General features: G+C 43.3%; 2 protein-coding genes and 2 long non-coding RNA genes across 5 annotated transcripts; 2 read left to right on the plus strand and 2 right to left on the minus strand.

Annotated features, from left to right (window-relative positions):
- Positions 1 to 49: 49 nt before the first annotated feature.
- LOC134182647 (uncharacterized) lies at positions 50 to 7496 on the minus strand. Of its 2 annotated transcripts, none has more exons than XR_009970378.1 (3): positions 7242 to 7496; positions 7120 to 7182; positions 50 to 430 (listed from the first exon to the last, which is right to left on the minus strand). It is a non-coding gene; the product is annotated as an uncharacterized LOC134182647 (long non-coding RNA). The 2 variants fall into 2 exon arrangements; XR_009970377.1 differs by having other exon boundaries at positions 52 to 375.
- A 98-nt stretch (positions 7497 to 7594) lies between these two features.
- LOC134181837 (uncharacterized) lies at positions 7595 to 8776 on the plus strand. The gene is made up of 3 exons (XR_009970204.1): positions 7595 to 7685; positions 8514 to 8595; positions 8650 to 8776. It is a non-coding gene; the product is annotated as an uncharacterized LOC134181837 (long non-coding RNA).
- A 6374-nt stretch (positions 8777 to 15150) lies between these two features.
- On the minus strand, positions 15151 to 16544 carry LOC134182522 (uncharacterized). Its single transcript, XM_062649934.1, has one exon. The coding sequence runs from the start codon at positions 16523 to 16525 to the stop codon at positions 15290 to 15292; it is 1236 nt and encodes a 411-aa protein (XP_062505918.1). The 5' UTR covers positions 16526 to 16544; the 3' UTR covers positions 15151 to 15289.
- Positions 16545 to 17395: 851 nt separating this feature from the next.
- Positions 17396 to 18518, plus strand: LOC134182645 (uncharacterized). The gene has a single exon (XM_062650081.1). It carries the CDS (start codon positions 17471 to 17473, stop codon positions 18281 to 18283), a length of 813 nt encoding a protein of 270 aa, XP_062506065.1. The 5' UTR covers positions 17396 to 17470; the 3' UTR covers positions 18284 to 18518.
- Positions 18519 to 21691: the final 3173 nt, after the last annotated feature.

Consider the following 21691-nt stretch of genomic DNA (forward strand, 5'->3'; position numbering starts at 1 on the left):
ACACCGAAAGAGACATTTTAGTGTTTCTCAAGACTGGAGAAAAACCAGGAACCCTGACATCAAACCAGAAGTGCTCATTTAGCCGTCAAGCTCGCTCATTCAAACTAGATGGTACACTTATTACCAAGTACAACGTTGTGACTTTGAATAACTTACAAATTAGATGACTATACAACGTGTCAGTCTGCAAAATTACTCTTGCACGGAAGATAAACAGGAGTACATAGTAGAATTCAATTTATAATTGATTTAAAACAAACATTAGAAATATTCAACACATCTATCTATCTAGAACAGTTCCCTGCTGCAGCCTTGAAGTTGTGCTGCTTTGTTGTTGTTGTTTGTTGTTGTTGTTTGTTGTTGTTGTTGCTGCAGCTGAATAGACAAGTAGAAACTTGTAAACACCCATAAACTTATGGAACGTCTCACGCTAGAAAAGTATTACTAGACTAGTCTTAAATTTTTCCACTTCCAGCTTAACATACACATAACAGAAACCAATAACAAGCAGTCTAGCAGTTACACAGTATATGAGCACTGAGCAGTATATAACTCAGACTTACATAAACAATGCCTAGATGTTTGATTAATAAAAATTACTCTATTGACTTGATCAATAACAGTCAATATCAGCCCTTAAAATGATTGATTGTTGTCAAATTCAGTGGCACATAAACGCCTTGTGGTTAAATTTATTGTCATACCTATAGATTCTGGTCAACTTTTCTACATTGGACCTAAAGGTAAAGCCAACAGACGGGTTCTAATAACTGATGAAGAAAGAAGGCTGGCCTTTATCCACTGTCACGACTCCCCTCAAGGTGGTCATATGGGACATGACAAGACACTACAAAAGATAAACTCTCGCTGTTACTTGTCTGGAATGTATGTTGATGTACAGCAATGGATTGCTGAATGTGCAAAATGTCAAAAATTTGAGCAGATAAAAACTGTAGCACCACAGCTAAAGCCGATAACAACAAGTGGCCCCTGGGAAGTGGTGGGAATTGACCTAATAGGACCATTTAATGTAACAGCACAAGGAAACCGCTTCATACTGACCTGCACTTGTTTATGGAGCAAGTTCCCTGTAGCCTATGCAATTCCTGACAAGTCAGCAGCTTCAGTAGCTAGCAAACTCGTCAAGATGTTCTGGCAGTATGGACCTCCTCAAAGAATCATCACAGATAATGGTAGGGAGTTTGTTAACCATTGCATATCATCCGCAAACAAATGGTCAAGACGAGAGAACCAACTAGACCTTGAAACGAAGACTGGGCAAGTTAGTAAATGAACAACAAGACAACTGGGATGAAGACCTGAAAGCAATTCTATTCGGCATTCGTTCCAGCATTTCACAGGCAACAAAATTCACCCCTTTCTTCCTGATGTTTTGCAGAGAAGCCAGGCAGATTTCAGACATGGTCTTTGCTGATACAGAATGTGCTGCAACCATGCCTCAAAGTGCTACAGAAAAGCAAGTGCAAGAATGGATGGAGTTTTGCCAACAGATAGGGCAACGAGTTAAAGTGAACATCGAAAGAGCACAGGCAAAAATGAAGAAGACTTATGAAGCCAGGGTGTCCAAAGGTACAAAGTGTTTTACATTTAAAGTGGATGATGTTGTCCTTGTCAAGAACCAAAGAAAAGCTGGAAGAAAAGGTGGAAAACTGGAACCAGATTGGAAAGGACCCTACACCATCACAGAAATAAGTGAAAGTTATGCCTACGTACAAAATTCACAAGGAAAACCGATGGCCAATAAAGTGTCTCGTGAACACCTCAAGCCTTTTGTAAACAGTGCGATTCCAGTCCAAATGTTGACACCATCAGTTCTCTCCAAAGAAGACTCTCCAACAACAGTAGTTGAAGATCCCACTGAATTGTCAATATTGTATGAAACACTTCCTGCAACCCGTACTGTGCCGTTTGGTCTAACAGCAAGTAGAAAAAGGAGGATAAACAGTGGAAGGGGTTCTCGTGTCAAAAGGTTAAGGCCATTAGAGAAGACAAACCTTGTGAAATACTTACCACCTACTGTCTACACGTCAATTCTGCAACCCAATTACTGGCTGAATGATGAAACAATTGACTATGCACAAAGGACTGCTATCAACTCAGTTTCCTAACATTGAAGGTTTCCAGCCAACTGTAGCTCTTGCTGGTAGTTCAGTGGGTGGTTACATTCCTACCGCTACTGATAAATTCGTTCAAATTGTTCATATCAATGGCAATCATTGGATGACAATTTCAAATGTTTTGTCAACAAACCCAGATACTTTTCAGTGGTATGACAGTCTTGTAAATCCATGTAATCTCCCTCAATTCCCGCAAAAGGTAGCTGCTGCAATGCTTTTTAGCTCAGCTGAGAGACTGTTTGTAGACGTAATGGATATACAACAGCAGAATAGAGGTTCAGATTGCGGATTGTTTGCAATTGCAAATGCAATTGCACTGTGTCATGGTACTGATCCCAGTTGCATTACTGCATTACACAAGGCCAACTCGACCTGTTTCCTCATGACATCATAGTTCACTCTAAAGAAGGAAGAATTAAACTGCAGCACAATATACCTCTATACTGTCACTGCAGACAACCAGACACAAATGAGGCCATGATACAGTGTGGAACATGCACGAAATGGTACCACCCAGAGTGTGAGAATAAGGGCAACATTCCAGTCAACAACACCACTGAAATGGTATGCAGCCAGTGCAGTACAGTATACAGATAAAACCCGTTTGCAAGTTTGAACACGGTAACTATAGCTGACTAAAACTAATTGTTCCTTATCCTTCCAAAGCAATTTGACACGGTCACCGTAAGAAAGTTTCAGTTTGAGTAACCTAGCTACCATAGGGAATATATGCTTTAAATCATTTTTCACTGACATTCAATCAATATGTGCAAAAGTCTTTCATTCTTCTGGTTCATCATGCATAAACTGTGACTTTCTCCCTCTCCCTCTCTCTCTCTCTCACACACACACACACACACACACACACACACACACACACAATTACACACACATGCACACACACACACAAGTACACACACATGCACACACACACACACACACACACACACACACACACACATGCACACACACACACACCTGTGTTAGAAAAATCCGGTCGCCAAGTCACCATACGGCGACCACTTCTAGGTGGTTGGCAACTAAATGAGTGGTGTGGTCACCAATTTGGCGACTAGAAATATATGGTACTTTTTAGTCTTTTGTGGCAGCGGCTCTTGGATGGAAACCACCTGCTCAGCAGTATGTAGCCTCGTAGTGTGAATTGCAGCCCCGGATGCGCCGCCATCACCACTACGTCTATCATTTAGTGGCACACTGCAAGGTAGGCCATCTACAGTCACCCTACCCCTATAACGATAACCTCTATAGCAATAGAAGCTGCTGAAACCAAACTTTCCCGATACCGTACAATACAAAACTTTACCTCTATAACGATATTTTTATAACGATATTACCCCTATTTCGATTTCTGCCGCTGGAACGAAACACGTCTGTAGTAGTTGTATAATGATACTCATTGGTATTAATGTGCTAAAAGTGCACACACTACTGCGAGGTACTTTAAAAATGCAAGCTGCGCATGTGCATTGCAACAAACATGGAGTCAAGTGCTGCTGCAGGGGATGCGGAATCTCGAGTGGGAGAGGAAGGTTCGACTGATCAAGCGCCTCTTTCTGCAGATGGCCATAAGAAGAAAAGAAGGATTGCCTTCTCCGTTGCAGAGAAAGCAACGCTGGTAAAGCGGAGTCGTATGGAGCTAAGACCTAGCCAGAAAGAACTGCAGTCGTGGTTTAAAGACACTTGTGGTAAAGACATTGCCCAGTGCACTCTTTCTGGGATTCTGAAGGAAAGTAATAAGTGGCTGCATCGTGAGGAAACCACCTTGTCTGCTAGAGATAAGCAGAAAAAGAAGCAGCGATCTTCCAATGTTGAAGAACTAGAAGAATTGTTGTACACATGTTTTCTTCACATGGAAGCTAAACGAGCTCCGTTGACTGATTTTGTGACTATTGAAGCAGCTCAACGGATTGGGACAAAGCTAGAACTCCCAGCCAACTTCAGGTACAGTAGCAAGTGGCTGCGGGATTGGAAGAGACGCCATGCTATCAATGTACAAGTTCGCCACGGGGAAGGAGATTCTGCTAACACTGTTGGTATTGCAATTGCTAGAGCTGATATTCCCATGTTATTAGCAGGTGTGGATCCTGACCTAATCTACAACTTTGATGAAACAGGTCTTTTGTTTCGTCAACTACCCAAGAAGTCTTTAGCTTCAGTTCATAGCAAAGGCAGGAAGGGGAAAAAGTTGGCAAAAGATCGTATAACAGTTGGTCTGTTTGTGAATGCCACAGGAACTGACAAGTTTGTTCCAATTGTCCTTGGCAATGCAAAGTCTCCTCGTTGCTTTGGACGGTGGAAGCCTGCTGATATTGATGTGCAATATTACAGTAACAAGACTGCATGGATAAATGGACAAGTATTTGTTGCAGTCATACACTCGTTTATCTTGCATATTGCAGCAAGAGCCAATGCATCCACACGTAACTCCAAAACTTACCTTGTGATGGATAATGCCACGTCCCACATCTTACCTCATGATGCAGCTCCATGGCAAAGTGGACAGTTGAAAGTGTTCACTCTTGGTAACCTTGTAGTCATTTTCCTGCCTGCCAATACCACATCCACTGTACAACCTCTTGATTCTGGCATTATCAAAGCCTTTAAAGCAGCTCTTCAAAGGAGGCACATCTCCTGGATTGTAGAGCAGCTTGAATTAGATGATACTGACGTCAGTAAAATCAAGCCCAACATGAAGCAAGCTATTGAATGGGTCAGCTACGCCTTGAAAGAGGTTAAAGTAGAAACAGTGGTCAACTGCTGGAGGAAAGCGGGCATATTGCCACCAAGAGAGATGGAGATGGATGAAATTGACACTGGCATTTCTACAGAAGATAGAGCTTCTAGAGGAGTTATCAACAGTTGTGAATCAAATGGCTAGAACTGTCAATGTTGCTGGTGAGTCATGTTTGAGCCCTGATGAGTTGCTAGGTTTGCCAATGGAAAGAGAAATAGAAGACAACCCTATTGACGATGCATTACACAAAGTACAACAAGACCCAGATGTTGATGTGGTTGAGGAGATTGAGGAAGACCCAGTAGACAACATTGACCCTCCTATAATCACTCTTCGAGATGCCCGTTGCCATATTCGAGCCGTTTCCACTTTCCTATCTCAGAACCTAACTATACTAAAGAACAAGAAACTTCTGCAGGTAGCTGATGGAATCAAGTCTTCATTAGACAGAATGGTTACTTCTGTTCATCATCGACAAGCGACCTTGAACCAGTGGATCGATGACTAGTAGTGTACTGTGATTAATTAGGCTAAACAGTTGGAACATTAAATGTCACTAAGCATAGTTTAAAGTAAGAACTTGTGCACAGACAGTACTTCAGAATGCATTACCTTTATAACAATATTACCCTTATAAGGATATGTTAGCGTGAAACGGATATATCGTTATAGGTGTAGGGTGACTGTACTTAGCACCTTCGTACATATCACGTAACAATGTATAACGTAGCAATCTATTGTGAGTTGCTGGTTGACCATCATTTTTATGGACTTTACTGCCTGTACCGATCTCATCGGTCCCTGCCATCAGCTCCAGACAAACCCAACTCTAGACCTTCAGGTGCGTTTAATTTTTCAAACAATCGCGATCGTGCACTCCTATTCTTCATACGCTACACTAGCAAATCCAAGTCACCAGCTCTATCATCAATGAGACGCTATTGCACAGCAGCTCTTGATTAAACATGAAATTTGCAGTCAATTGTAATTGAAGGTGATGGCAACTGCTTCTTTAGATTCTTTTCTACGCTGTTCAAAGAAACGAAGAATCTAGCTGACAATCTTGAATTATTCAAATGAAAACTATTACGTAGATCTTTGCAAGTAGCGGGCGTCGAAAGTGGCAAAACAAACAGCTTTTTTCACCGCACGCTGCCTGAGTGTCTTTCTATCAGAAGAACTACCAGATACGTCCAGGAGCTCATACATCTCCTAGTGCTATTAGGAATGTCTGTTCAGACAAAAGTTTCTGCACGTCCAGTTCTGAAATCTAGATGTTGAATGATGCCACGCTAGTGAAGCGCTAAAATAACAAAAGTTTATCGCTTGTGTTCCAGAGATGAGCACAGCTAGCCATAGGACTGGAGGGGTTACATGCAGTAGCCGGATGTACTGTTCTCAACAACAATAGTGGCACTGAGTCATAAGAGAAGAAACGCTCTTATCTACTCAACCAAAGAATGCTCATGTCTTATTGGATGGATTTCCCAGATGTTGATGTGATAACAAACCACATTTTGTTCGGTTGTAGCTATACAATTAGTTGAAAGTTAGGATAAAATAAATATACTCATAGTATTACATAGAAAGAATCCCAAGCATAATACTGTAGATTGTTGTGTTTACTTGCTATCTACAATGTTCATCCAACGTTACTGCAAATTCCTAGTTAGGTCTTAATTTAATGTCAAACATGATAATCTGGGAAAAGGTCTCAACAGTAATATTAATGACTTGTTTACTTCTGGAATTCCTGACCTAGAAACTAGTGAAAATTTGGCGACTAACGGTTCCTCTACGTTCCTCAGAGGTGTCGCGTGGGCACATAAAGTGGTGGGGCTGACTTGCTGCTGAGACTTCGGCTCTGGTCTTTGATATTGAAAAAAGGAAAATGCCCCCAAAAGTGGTGGGGATTCAGCCCCCTGTAGCCCCTATTACGCGACACCCCTGCACACACACACACACACACACACACACACACACACACACAATCTTGACCACACAACTACCCCATCTGCTTTAATTGCCTTAGCCAACCAGATTGAAAGGATCACAATGCTCAGCTATCTAAGTCATGCGTGTGTGTGTATGTGTGTGTGTGTGTGTGTGTGTGTGTGTGTGTGTGTGTGTGTGTGTGTGTGTGTGTGTGTGTGTGTGTGTGTGTGTGTGAGTGTGAATGAGCGTCCACAAATACACATGTACTATCTAGAAACAGATGTATCATACCTTAGTTTGCAATATTAGGAGTTTGGACGTCTAGAGGTAGAGATGATACTCGTATACTCCACCCTAATTATACGTCAGTGTATTGCAAGGCAATCACAGCAAGAAAATGATCAGCTCCTTACCTTTCCGAGACGAGCAAAAACTGTGTACAACAAATCAGTCATCAGGGCAAATCGCTAAAACAGAGCAAATCCCTGCAATCACACTGCAGCGATCTACCCTGCGATGCCTGGGCGTACGTAGCTTGCCGCGTAGCCAGGGCAAATCGCTGAAACAGAGTAAATCGCTGTGATTAGTACAGCGATTTCCCCTGCTTATCTAAGCGCATGCGCAGTTTCACACACAGCAGGGCAAATCGCTAGCAGGGCAAATCGCTGTGACAACGGCTATGAGTAAGATGAATGAACTGTAGTTTGAGCATGCGCATACAACTGCTTCGATTTCACGTGACTTTGTTGTTGCGCCTACAGTGAGTACGTGCTGTAGTTCAGGCTTTGTCCCGTACGTTGTCGGATTTGAAGTTCCTGGTTGACGAACTATCTTTTGTAGTTGATGAGCCTCATGAGGTGCGCTAGCTGAGTAGTTGGTATGTTGTTTCCCAGCATGTCGTTGTATGTAGGGGCAATCCACGCCAAGTTATGTGCGTTAATTGGCATGTTAGTGTTATTTGTCGTCTGCTTGCCTAGGTGTCATAAATTTCTGCCATTACGAATTTCTACGCTCATCAGTGCAGAACGATGGTCTTGTAAAGTCGTCTAGGAGGTAATCCTAGCTCGGCATATTCGTCTAGACTGGCATGAGGCATGAAAGTTTTGAAATTGTTATTATTTCATTAATTAATTAATTAATTAATATATTCTTGAGATACTGTCTACGTATAGAATGTCACCTTTGTTGGTCAGAAGCAGAAAAGTAGTAGCAGTGGATGTATGCTGAATCGTGTGTTTCAAGTTTTCTCCAACTGATGGATGGGTGTCACGTGACTGTGAATGGCTTAGCAGCACTAACTGGCACAGATGTACCATGTACAAACGCTTTTTTCTCGATGGTTGTGTGCTAGACAATGAGATGTGGAACAGTCGGCGTTTAATTTAGTTAATAATTAATTGACAACTCACGTGGTTAGGTAGGGTTTCAGCAAGACTTTGTTGCTACTTTGCAGCAGGTCAAATCGGTTGTTAGAGGAGCACGACGTTAGAGTGCATATCAAATTAATGCTGATACATTTGCTTGTTGTACAGGAAACCAAATGGTTAGCGCATATGTGGACCATGTAACACATGCAACTCTAGTGGTGTTGTGTGCCCGTAGTCAGGAACAAATTTTGGGTCTAATGCAACGGGCAGGTACAGCACGTTGTTTTTGAGACTTTTCATTTCATTTCTTGATTCTAGCTGCTTTGTGCTTGTTGTACTGGAAAAGATTTGAGATCTGTGAATGTATAATGTTTAACTGCTCTACACAACAGGAGATTCAGTTAAGGCTAATATCTTGTTCTTAGATTTAATGAAAAATATTGTATTTGTTTAGAGTGACAGGAGATCGAGTTTGACCAATTTGGCAATATGTACATTGTACTGAGAGACAAGATGATACTCTAAGGCAAGCACAATTTGCTACTGTAACGGCCTAGTTTATAAATGTGGACACAGACAGGCTCAACTATATTACAACACAGTTAGGAACTACTGAAAATACGTTAGTGTTCCAGAAAGTAGCCAATTTTGGTCACCTCCATTCGGTTAGGGCTTCCTCCCATAAACAAAAGGTTTTTGCTGTCCTGTTTGTGTCGGATTTTGAGTTCCTGATTGACGAACTACCTTTTGTAGTTGATGAGGTGCGGTATTCCTTTGTTGACAAGGAGCTGGATGATTTACTGAGTAGGAAGCCTGGTATGTGGTTTCCCAGCGTGTCGTTCCATCTGCAGAAATAGTTTGCTGTCTTGATTGATGCACTGATGATATTGTTGTATAGTGGAGTGGTTGTATTGGACATTGAACATGGGGTCCTGTTTGATGTGGATAGGGAGTGTGCTGTGCTACAGGATTACCTTGTCCTTGATAAGGCATTCCAGTTGGTTTGTTTGAAGACCGAGGAACTTGAAATTGTTGTTGTCGTTGCTGCTGTGGTGGTTGTCGTGGTGGTGGTGGTCGTTGTTGATTTGGTTGTATTTGTTGTTGCTGTGGTGGTGCTAGTGAAATTGACTTCGATTTTGCTAGGTGATTGTGATCCAACTCTTTGATTTCTCTGTAGAGTAGGATATGACCCCTTTCGTATCCTCGTGATCTCGATTGCACGTTTTTAACCATGACTTCATGACTTGTGGAAATTGATTCAGCACCATCCGAGAACAGCTGTTCAAGCTGTCTGTAGGCGCCTTGTCCTTCAGTGACTTGGAACGATCCTTGCCTCATATGGCATTGTTGCTCTGTTTTCGTGTTCTTCACTTCAAATAGAAAGCAGCCCAGACCTACTACAGAGTAATTTCTCGTTGTGCTGGACGTCCTGCTTTGTGTCTCCTTGTCCAAGTTTGCAATGAAAACGATAAATCGCTTGAAGCCGTAGTTGGGCATGTTGTTCCAAACCGTTCTTTGATCTCCATCACTTGGTTGAGCCAAACCCAGTGTGTGATGAGAGTGCCACTCACCAATGTGACACAGACCAAACTGCTGGGTCAAAACGGAGCCAGCCTTGGCGAGGTACTTTGTGTCTTGAAAGTAGGACATTGCATTGTGGCGACTGTTTTGTCCAGGACCAAGCACAAATTGCACGACGGCGGTGCCATCTTTGGACCAAAGTCCGAATAGATCACCTCCCGTTTCTGTGCTAGGGTATTGAAGTACCCAATTTCTGATCTGGGCAAGTTCTCCGTTTGGTATAACTACTTTGAATTCTGAGCTAGTCGATGATCCACCATCCGTTCTTGCATTAGCTTTGGCCATCACTCCGTGGTGCAACGATAGAATTCAGATATTCTACGCTTTGCTCTTCTGAGTCTGCTGTCTCCACTATAGAGACTAATTTGTTGAAAATGTATTCATCCGTTTTCCGCATACCAAACCGGAATTGAAAGGAAAATCAGATTGTGATGATTAATTCTGTTTCAGCATGCCACACAACACAATCAGACCAAATCGTTTAGAGTTGGAGATGTATCTCAACTTTAGATTGCTGCAAATACTGTAGCCTATCTAGCTGCCGTTTGTGAGGATAGAGACGAGACGCAAGAGTGTTTTACGTTTGAATTAGTTCTTGAAATGCAATACACAACTGTGGGACACACCCCATGACTGACTACAGAATTAGAGACTACAGCCAATTCGAATTGTTTACTGCTATTTCAGCTACAATTAAAGTCTTATAACTGGAAAATACGCAGTAAGTTGGTATAACTACTCCACCCTTTGTATGCTGTCTTTCACATGGGTTTTAGGTAGCGATCTATGCTTTTGCCCGTTTTCATATGATTTTCATAGGCTTCCAGCCACAGTCTTCCCTTTAGGAAGACTAGGTACATTGTGTTGTTAGGATTCCAGCTAGAGGGGTGGTAGTGGCAGAGGCACTGATATCCCTCATCAGACAACCCGTAAGTGTGGTAGGCATGCGATGATATGGGAAGGTCCTCACCATGGCGTAGTTTGAGACGCATAGAAGGCCGAGCAATTGCCAGGGCGGGGCAGGAGTTTGGCCAATCAGCTGGTACGTAGAGACGCAAGGTGTAACCACCTCCAACGTTTGTTGTGAAATCCACATCCACCTTGGTTGCTCCTTTGCTTGTTGAGTCATACCATTGAACACCACGGAAGCTCTTCTCCAGAAGCTGCTTCTCCACCGCTAGACGACTTTGCTGAGCGCCTGACCACATTGTGCTTTCCGGAAAGGGAAAACGGTAAATGACGCACGCAGGGTCTGTCAATCTATAAATAGTGTAATGGGATATGTTGCGTAGTGGGCTGCATTGCCACTACCGCGAGCGTAAGAGAATGAGCAAAATTAGACTAAAGTTTGCCGTAGATATAGTGTAGCGTAGCCAGGCTTCTCTGTTTTACATCCTTTCGAAGAAATAGAAAAAAGAAGCGCAACGTAGCACGTATTGACTGGATTTAACTAAACTTTCAGATACATGCAGCTAACTGGTAATTGTTAAATGACGTGTTTTGTTATAATCCTTGCAGACTTATAACGCTTGACGTGTACATTCTAGCATTGATGATTGAAATACTGAGAAGAGTTATCATCTAGCTTATCCCTCTCAGACAGCCTTGCTAAGTCACTGGAGTGACGCTGGCCGGTTCTACACACACACACACACACACACACACACACACACACACACACACACACACACACACACACACACACACACACACACACACACACACACACACACACACACACACACACACACACACACACACACACACACACACACACACACACACACACACACACACACACACCACACACACACACACACCACACACACACACACACCTGAACCTGAATTTCGGCCATACCCACTATGAGTTTAGGCCTTGCAGAATAGATTGCATGCTGAGCGATTGTGTGGATCTTCTATAGATAAGTTCAATGAACTACATCAACCCAGCGTTGTGGAGGACCGTGAGCTGGACGTTTATTCTTAAGAATTTTGTTACACACACGTGCACGCGCACACACACACGCATGCACACACACAGCAGAAGCACCGGCTGAATTCCGGTACAGAATTAGTTGTAATTGCAGTCAAGTATATAATAAGTGAACATAATCATTGCAAGCTAATTGTTACAACACCTCTAAATAGAAACATAAGGTACAGTATGTTGATTATTAATACGGACCAACTCTACTCATGTATTTGTCGCATTGAAGTTTGCTCTCCAAGTCTACCTTGGGACTGCTTCTACCTCTTATGGAATAATTTGGATTACCATACCGGGAATTGGTCCCCGTCCTTGTTGTGGTGTGACATGTTGATGATCTGGAAGTATTTTGAAATCTATGGTCTTGAGGGTTCTGTCTTGGTGCAGCTGCTGAAATGACTTGATTTCTAGCAGGCATCTTTGCTGTTACACCTGCAACAGTCTTCTGTATTCTTTCAACAATTGTGGTAGCAACTAGGCTAGTTCTGTGTTTGTTCAGGTCAATGGTAAGTGAGGGAGTGCTAGCTAGCCCACTAGTGTACAGTTTTAATGTATGTCCTTTGTCCTCGTGAAAGATAAGTCTACACGCGAGATCATACTTGCTTGGCACACCTACCTTGAAGTGAATAGTAACAGCATCAAGTTCTTTGATCAATTCTCCAGTTAGATCATGAGCCAGATTCTCAAGAAGCGACTGGTGAGTAGGTAAAAGTATGTCCCACAAGGGTGCACCTACTTTTTCCAGCATTTGATTTGTGCTTGTAACGGCCTGACGATTGCTCCTATGGATCAGACCGGAACCTTGGAGTGCACTGCTGCTCGTCCTGCTTGGTGTTTGAGGCCTTTCTCTTGAGGTTGTTTTGACGCTCTCAACAGGTGCTCGACTTCTACTATCATCTCCATGCGAATTTCGATTTCTTTTGCTATGAGTTCCAACCCTGTCTATACTCCTGGTGTCACGACCTTTGAGTGCAGTGCTGCTCATCCTGTTTGGTGTTTGGGGCCTTTCTCTTGAGGTTGTCTTGACGCTCTCAACAGGTGCACGACTTCTACCGCCATCTCCATGCGAATTTCGATTTCTTTTGCTATGAGTTCCAGCCCTGTGTATACTCCTGGTGTCACTGTTAGGTGGGATACCAGACTTTGAAACGCTAGTGAGATCACGAGAACTTCGATCAATCACGGTGCGCTGACCATAGTTGAGTGAAGTGGATTGTGATTTGCGATATAAAAATATGTTGAATCCTGTCTTTCGGATGTCGTAGCCCCGCGATACCGCCACGTTGACTTCGTGTGGAGAGTGAACACTTTCAGCGCCTATTCTTATCGTCCGTTGGAGCGCTCGCGCTTTTCTGTATGAACTTTGACCATCGATTACTTTAAACGAGCCCTGCAACATGTCGTACTGGTCCCACGTGACGGTATCCTTCACTTCAAACAGGAAGCAGCCTAGACCTACACAAGCCTCTCGCGGAATACTGGCACGGTATCTGTGACTTCCTCTGCTTTCACCACGGTCGATGTTGGCAATGCATACAATAAAACGCTTAAACCCATTGTTAGGCATATGACGCCATACCGTGCTCTCGTCTCCCGCGCTAGGTTTTGCCAGACCCAAAGTGTGATGAGAGTGCCACTCCCCAATATGACAAAGACCGTATTCCTGTACAATTTGGCGACCTTTAGCCCCAAGATACTCGGCGTCTTGAAAAAACGATGTCGTAGTTCGTCTGCTGCGTTCTCCAGGTCCAAGAACCAGATGCACAACGGCAGTGTTTTCTGTTGACCACAGACCAAAGAGGTCCCCGCCCGTTTCGATGTTTTCATGAAGAAGAACCCACGATTGAAGCTGCGCCAACTCACCATTGTGAATTGTTAGTTGAAATGGTTTTCTTGAGACGTGGCAAAATGTTGAGCCGGTACTCCTACTTGTTCGAGCAAAACTGCTGGTCATTGCTCCGGTAGTTCCAGGCTAGATGTCACTACTGTTGACTTGATGATGTCATTTGTCCGTCTAGATTCTGTGATTGCGGAGTTAGTGCAAGAAACCTGCTGCTCTAACGAAGTCCTTACTAACAGGAAAACGTAAGGAGGATAAAATGTTTGCACGTGATATATCTTTCGGTTTCCTGCTAAAGGACCCTACTAATCGTTTTTGTCTTTTAGAGAAGTTTCATTGTGTCCTCAAACTTTTCTCTTCCGTTGTAGACAGTGGTGTGTACGTCTTGTGCCACAACTGACGTGTATGCACTAGGATTGAAGGTAATTACTAGGCCCATTTCGAAACGACTCGTTGAAGTAGAGACGAGGAGTGAATGTTGCTCTTTACGACTTATTGAACGAAATGACAGTACTTTAGTTCATTTCCGAATGCGTGAGGCGGACATTGCATGTGCAAGCTGCTACTAATAGTCTGTCCTGAAACTGAAACTTGAAGAGTGCGCCATCATTTTTAGTCCGGATCTCTAATTTTACTCTACGTTTGTCGTTCTGCATGTGAATGACTCTTGTCTGTTATGATATTCCCGCTTCTACAAAGAAATTAAATAGAATAAAAGCTCCGTTCAAGCGCAAAAGTTACCCTACAACTAGATCAAGTGCACAGTATTTTGGAAGAACAGTTTCATGAATGTTTTTTTGCATTTTGACCATAAAACCTGTTTTTGTTTGCTTGTTTGACTGAACTGTTGTTTAAAAGTGTACACAATAGTAAACTCTGCACATTCCGATTTTAATACATTAATAACTTCAACAGCAGTCACCACTAATGTGAGGCATGGAGGTTGTAGAAAGTAGTTGTGAACACCTATAATAGAGGACCCAAGCGCGATCAAAGTATCGGATGATATAACTACAAGACACTGCTGATTGCCTTTATTGTCTACATCTTGTTTCTATTTCTTTTTGTACCACGTTTATATGTAGTTAGAAAAGATTTGATGCATGATAATGATTTTGCTTGTTTATCAGCTACATCTTAGTTTTTTCATGCAATCTCCACATCTATTCCTATATAAATATGGTACTTAGCATTGTATACCACGATTTTTGTGACTATGATCAATTTCTATGTTCAACTTATCTTTTTGAATTTGCAGCTGTTCATCTTTTGTGATAGATTTTGTTGTTGAAATATATGTCTATTGCAATTCTAGCCTTACACGTCTAGCTTTCCCTTTTGGGAGTATTGCAGTCACTAGGATGAGCTGCCGCATTCTTCACTTACAGTATAGGTAAGTTATGCACGTGTGCTTAGCAGTCTTGTCATGGTCTAATAGTGTGCGCTTGCTACAAGTGACTTGATGCGTGCTGTCCCTGTTAATTAAACTACTTTTCGTACATTTGTAGATTCAGCTAGTGTGATTCACTTAGACAAGATTGACTCTTCTTGAGTAGGAGGAATTTTGATATTACTCCATCACTTTTAATTAGGGTAACAGCAAGATATGAAAAATGAGTCTATACACAAATGCGCATACAAAAATTTCAAACTGCTTCAGAGCTGTCCGTTTTAGGTCTGTGAGCTAAACGTTTGTTTCAGGTACATCTCTAGCAACCTGGGTGGCTGGTTTTTCTCGTTCTTGTTTTTGTTGTTGTTGTTTTGTGTTTACTGCCATGAATGGTTCAGTAGTACGTGACGTTTCCGCTATGAAGTGATCCACTGCGGCGGTGACGTGCTTCTTCACTTCCTCTTTTACTACCTGAACTGGATCAGCATGATGTGAGCAGGAAAATCTGATTTCATTGAAATCTGATGCAGATCCTGATAGGTAGAATTTAAGGACATAATTCTGCTGTTGTTCCCACACCAACCTGCAGGCGAGTTGACCCAGTTTTGGCACTATTGCTCTGAAAGAGACACTTACTTCATTAATCTCCTGCGCTAGTTTTCCGTTCAATTCTTTCTCTAGACGGATAAAGAATGTCTTTTCATGGTCCTCCATTGTTTGCCACATGTCTTTTCCGTTGAATTTCTTGGCTGACCCAACAAGGATGATCAGATCTTGTTGATGGGCATGGTTAGACGCCTGCTCTTCCAATCCTTCGCCACCAAACTCTTCATCTTTGTTGTAGAGCAGTATATTACTGCATTCGTGTCTTGCTGATTCCGATTGGACGAGTTCGACAGCTATTTCATGATTGTTGTGGATCAGCTCAGCACCTTTTTTGACCGTCTCTAATTGCAACTGTCTATACGGACTTTGTCCTTTAATTACATCAAAAGATCCTTGCAGCATTGCGTAGGGTTTCCAAGATTTCATATCTTGCACTTCAAATAGAAAGCAGCCCAAACCGACCGGAAGAGATACTCCTACTTTTGACTTCCTGTTTTTCATTTTCCTGTCCATGTTTGCAATGAAAACAATAAAACGCTTGAAGCCGTTGTTGGGCATGTTGGTCCAAACCGTGTTCTCATCCCCATCACTTGGTTGAGCCAAGCCCAATGTGTGATGAGAGTGCCACTCACCGATGTGACACAGACCATACTTCTCCGTCAAGGCGGAGCCAGCCTTGGCGAGGTACTTGGTATCTTGATAGTAGGACATGGACGTGCGACGACTGTTTTCTCCTGGACCAAGCACGAGTTGCACGACGGCGGTGTTGGCTGTTGACCACAGTCCAAAAAGATCTCCTCCCGTTTCTATGCTAGGGTATTCGCGCACCCATTCTTTGATTTGAGCTAGTTCTCCATTAGGTATAACCACTTTGAATGGTTGTCTGCTCTCCTCACCATAAGTAGGCGACCGTCCGGAAGACATTCTTGCTCCCACCCTGGCCATAGCCGACAGTTGTAGTTATATGATAGAAATCTACAGTACTACCCATAAGTCTCTTTCTCTGCGTAGGCTAATTTGATTAGTTGATGATCCAATTTATCCGCTTTCTATAACATTTGAATTTGAACTTTCAATTTGACCCCCCCAAAAGGAAAAGTTTGCTGTTCTTGTTCTTGGTGTCCCATAGGGGCTGATACACTAAAACACACATAGCAGGCAGCTAATTTTATGGCCTAGCTGAATCACACAACAAGCAGGTGACCTACTGTCTGTTCGCCATAAGCGTGAACTCGGAAGTGAGTAATGAAGTAGAGGTCACACCAGGTGTGCACATTAGAGCACTAAGAGCTGCCCCAGTTGGACCATGTTATACCAATTATCTTAAATGGTTCCAGTTGCTGATCCGTTGGTCTTACAAGATAATTGGATAATAGCCATTGCTCCACCCGTTTGTGTTTGATATGCACAAGTACTATCCTTCCGTTTGGTTTGTAGAAAGGGCCTAGATAATTTGATAAACAGAAATGCCAGACCTAGCGGTTTCTAACGATACCGAGATCATCGCGAAAGTCCACTAAACAGCAGACATATTGATGATTTTCAAAGTTCACACTTATGGGGAACAGACAGTAGGGTAAGCAGTAATTTGGTATTGAAGATCAATGGCTAGAAAATCAGCCAAAATTTGAATTTTTTTGTAAGTGTTTATTGTTGATAGTAATTTAGAGTAAGAACCCTTCTTGCTTCTGTCGGCTTTACTGACGCCCAGTGTATATAGTCCATGGGCCCCGGTGATCCAAACATTCACGTGATAGATTTTCCGGTTTCTAACCACTCCACCTATCGCTTTCGGTCTAGAGAGTTTGATGCTTTCTCTGCTCTCATCAAATTTGCATCCTTCTTTGTTTGACAGTGCTATCTAGCGTCATGTCTCAACCTGGTGCCATAACTAGCATCTACGCATCTGAATTTGAGGTTATCCGTGAGAGTTTTGGAAAGGATCGTCTACGCAAAGGACCACAAGTGTTGGGTCATCTCTACGGTTTATGGACACACAGCGGCAACGTTTTGATTCAGTTGGCGAATGCGGCAAGCGGATCTCTCGCCGCTGAATGGGAGTCTTTATCAGCACAACACCGGCTGGAGACAGTTGGTTCATGGGGAACCAAGGAACCAAAACAGGAAGATCGACCGTATGGCTTGGACGAATCTCTTGCTTTTGTTTACGTTCACCTTTCCCCTGATAATGACAAACTTATCTGCTACTCTATTTCAAAGAATGACTCTGTTCAATGGACAGAGTTGAAGGCGCTACCCGCAGCAAGTCCCTTTCGAGCTCTCAAAGATCGTACTACGGCAAAGCTTCTAAAGTCTGGCATGGAACATTCACAGGAGAATTCGTCACTTGACTTGAAGGAGCATTGGAGCAGCAAGAAAACGTACAAGGACTTCCTCAAAGACTTCCGAGAATGTTTCAGTCGCGCAGGAATGGAGGTGAAGCAGTTTCAGCATCCTGGATCAGAATACATTGCATTTCAAGTGCAATCGAAGGACGTACAGTTTGCTGTCGGGTTTCCGTCTGATTTTAACAGGAAGCAGAAAGTGGACATCTACCGTGACAAACAAGATCCATTTGAAGTGCCACTAGCATTGAAAGCACAAGAAGACTTCGCTCAACTTCTTCATTGTGTGAGCGATCGTGCTAATGATCAACCATCAGGCAAAGGCCCTAGGAAATAATTGATACTGTGAAAGGCAGTACGCCTTAGAGTTGACTGGAAATGCTAGGAATACAAAGTGGCTGACCTAACATTTCCCTGTTTCTAGCGGCTACTGATGGTTACAGTAGGATCGTAAAACATTATACTCGTAGCAGTAGTCACTTAGCTAGACAGTGCAAGTTTAACATTCATTCTAGATGTTTAACTGCTAGCAATGATCAATATCTCAACCAGTCTTGATAATTATCATATAACTCCAGCCAAAGCCTATCTTTCGGAAGACTAAGTACAGAATTCATATCCCAAATTTTGGGTTGGAAGTGGCATAGCTTGTAAAAGCATACACTTTTCCTACTCTAGATATGTGACGTTGAAGGCTGATATCTGAAAGTTTCACGCCAATTTCCAGCTCTGATTTAAACGCGAGCATCGATGATCAGCAGACTTGCATGTGCATGAAGAATAGTTGGGAAGAATTTTTAAACGCCATTTCTTCTTTGCAGTAACAAGTGCAACTCAGTTTTACATACTATTGCTCCTTCCTTCCACTGTGGATCATGCCGCTTGACTATATAATAAGAATTTGACTGCACATGTGAAAGTCTGACTCAAGCATCGTCCTATAACAAGCGTCAGCTGTTGCTGTTGAAAACGTGCCCAACTTAGTTTTGAATCTTTGGTGCATGCAGCACGTGGTTGGCCTGGTAAAGTGTAGGAAGACGTGTGGACAGGAGATACTGGTGACGTGTACGCCGTTTCTTCAAGTACCCGCGCGTATAGGGCGTTTGATTGTAGTTGCAGCAGTCTTTGTGAATTCTAGTCGTCAGTATGAGCAATGTTGAGAACTTCATGGAATCTCTCGCTAGAGGAGAGTCGAAAGGGTAAATGGTGTTTGAAGAGCGCACGGGACGATTTGAGACGGTGACGGCAGGGTCAACCCTGATCAGAAAGTGGCTACAGACATGCCACAGCAGGGCTTCTTCACGTCGGGAAGCTCGATGTACTCCCAATAATTAATATTTTGGACTAAGGCAGAAACATGGTTCAGATCAGCCTTCCGCATGATCTGCTGGAACGTAGCTAACTTGACTAGATAGCTATATCCATCTGTGCGTTTCGTTCAGATTTACACTATTACAGCAATCTTTAGTTCGTTTTTTCAAGCGCTTCACTATTCTACCATATATGCTAGCATCATTTGCGAATACATTGCGTTGAACTACGATCTGGTTTCTATTTCCTTTCGAAAGTAATTTGTGTATTACCAAATCGATTTGGATGCAGAAACTCTAAGCTTCTAAATAAAGTAATGCGATTGCAAACAAGTTTAGTTTCTTGGCTAGACTTCTGATTGAACAGCGTTGCATGACTATTCGAAGATGTCGTCTGATTGCAGGCCAATTAGCTTCCACAACTGTAGTAGTTGGGACTGCAAGGGAGATCCGGGTAGTAGACTCAACCCAGTCTCTCTCTGCCTCGTCATTCCCTGGATTGTCAATCCTCGGCCTGGTTTCAGACCGCCCACTGACGTCACTAAATGCTGCCAATAGTGCGCACCGTGTGCCAGCTGCCTTGGGCACATTTCCACATGCTTGGTAACCGCCCGCCCTTGCTGTGGTTGCAAGGCGTGGCGCACAAAAACTTCACAAATCGTTCCTATCGCTTTCTGCGCGTAAATTCGCATTGATCTATGAGTTAGTGCGGCTTTTGAACGGGAGTTTTGTCTTTTGTCAGACGATCTGGGCGTGTTACGCGTCGTTTGCGTTATGAGTTTGGCTCCAAGAGCTTCCGAATCTGATGTAAATGGATCTAGACAAGAAACGGCTGAGACGCTGTTCATGTGTTGAAGTGTAATGCGTGCTTTCTTTGTACAACAGATGGGATCGTTGGCTGCTTGGTTTACATCTTGCATAAATTATCGGCTCCTTTTCTTGGAACAACATACGTTTGATAACTTCCCGCGTCTGATGTGTCGGTAACAAGGTGCAATGATGGCGAGCACTTATAGCACGTTCACACTAGCGTTTGTAACTATGCCAGCACGGTGCACCACAGTTTGGTTAGGCTTCACTTCGCAGTGTGAACGCCAGCTGAACCGAACCGAACCAAACCAAACCGTGTTGAGCTGGCTCACCTCAAGCTACCGTACCACCACGGTTCGCTTCGGTAGTCCAGTGGAAAATCGTCTCTGAGACCTCGGTGTTGTACATCTCACTGCGATGGACTGCTGAAATGCCAATTAAAAAAGGCAATCGCATCTTGCCTACGATCCATCACAAGAACTACCCGGATATGCACAGTTAGCTGAATACGCGCCCACTTTCTTTGACTACGCACTCCAGCGCGCTTTCAGCCTTTGGCAGTGTCAACGCAGGCCAACACGGTTAGCTGACGCGGTTCGGTTCGGTTTGGCTCGGTTAGGCTACGTAACCATGCTAGTGTGAACAGGCTATTAGTGCGTTTAGTGACGTCGGTGGGCAATCTGAAACCAGTCTCTCTGCGCCGAGGACAGACAATCCGGAGATCAACGAGGGCGGAGAGAGACTTGGTCGAGTCTATCCGGGTAGTGTTGCGATAGGCATCCTAGTAGAGAAGAATATCACATTGCCTACGAGGGTGGCGGAATCAGGGCAACCACATGATGCGACAGCGTCAGCTGGAAGTGACCAAGTACCAGTACCACCAGCGGTTGCGAGTTTTCCAACGTGGTCGGGGTTTCAGGTAGCAGTGAGCAAGTTTGAGGTGTTTGACGCCGCCACAGAAGAGTGGGGAGTCTATCAGGAAAGGTTAGAGCAATTCTTTGTGGCGAACGGCATTCATCCTGAGAATAAAAACGGAAGCGCGCTATTTTATTGCATTCATGTAGTAAGCAAGCCTATACCATCTTCTGCATAGTTTAGAGAGTCCGAGGAATCCGGCAGAGACGCTTATAAGCAGTTATGTGACACCCTACAAACACATTTCAACCCCAGATCAACGGTAACGGTACAGAGTACAAATTCAATACGCGCACGCAGCTCTCTGATGAGAATGCCGCCATGCACGTTTGTTGCTAAGTTGCGGGAACTAGCGGAATTCTGTGCGAGGAGAATCTGGATGAGCATTTGAGAGATCGTTTGGTGTGTGGATTTCGGGATGAGCAAACAAACGACGTTTGTTCACGGAGAGTAAGCTATCATTTCAGTCAGCTTGGCAGATTCAAGAGCTATGGAGACAGCTGAAAAGAACGTAGAGACCATGCAGAATGAGAGTCAGAAAGAAAGAAAAGAGGAAACTGCACATTGGTGACCAAGGCACGACAGGACACTAAACGTGATAGTGGTGAACAAGCAGTGACTCCGGTTTGTTACAGATGTGGAGGAACCAACCACTTATCAAGTCGGTATAGGTTCAAAAGTGCAGAATGTTATCATTGCAAGGCATGGGG

The sequence above is a fragment of the Corticium candelabrum genome, chromosome 7 (genome assembly GCF_963422355.1).
Source record: "Corticium candelabrum chromosome 7, ooCorCand1.1, whole genome shotgun sequence".
NCBI classification, from domain to species: Eukaryota; Metazoa; Porifera; class Homoscleromorpha; order Homosclerophorida; family Plakinidae; genus Corticium; species Corticium candelabrum.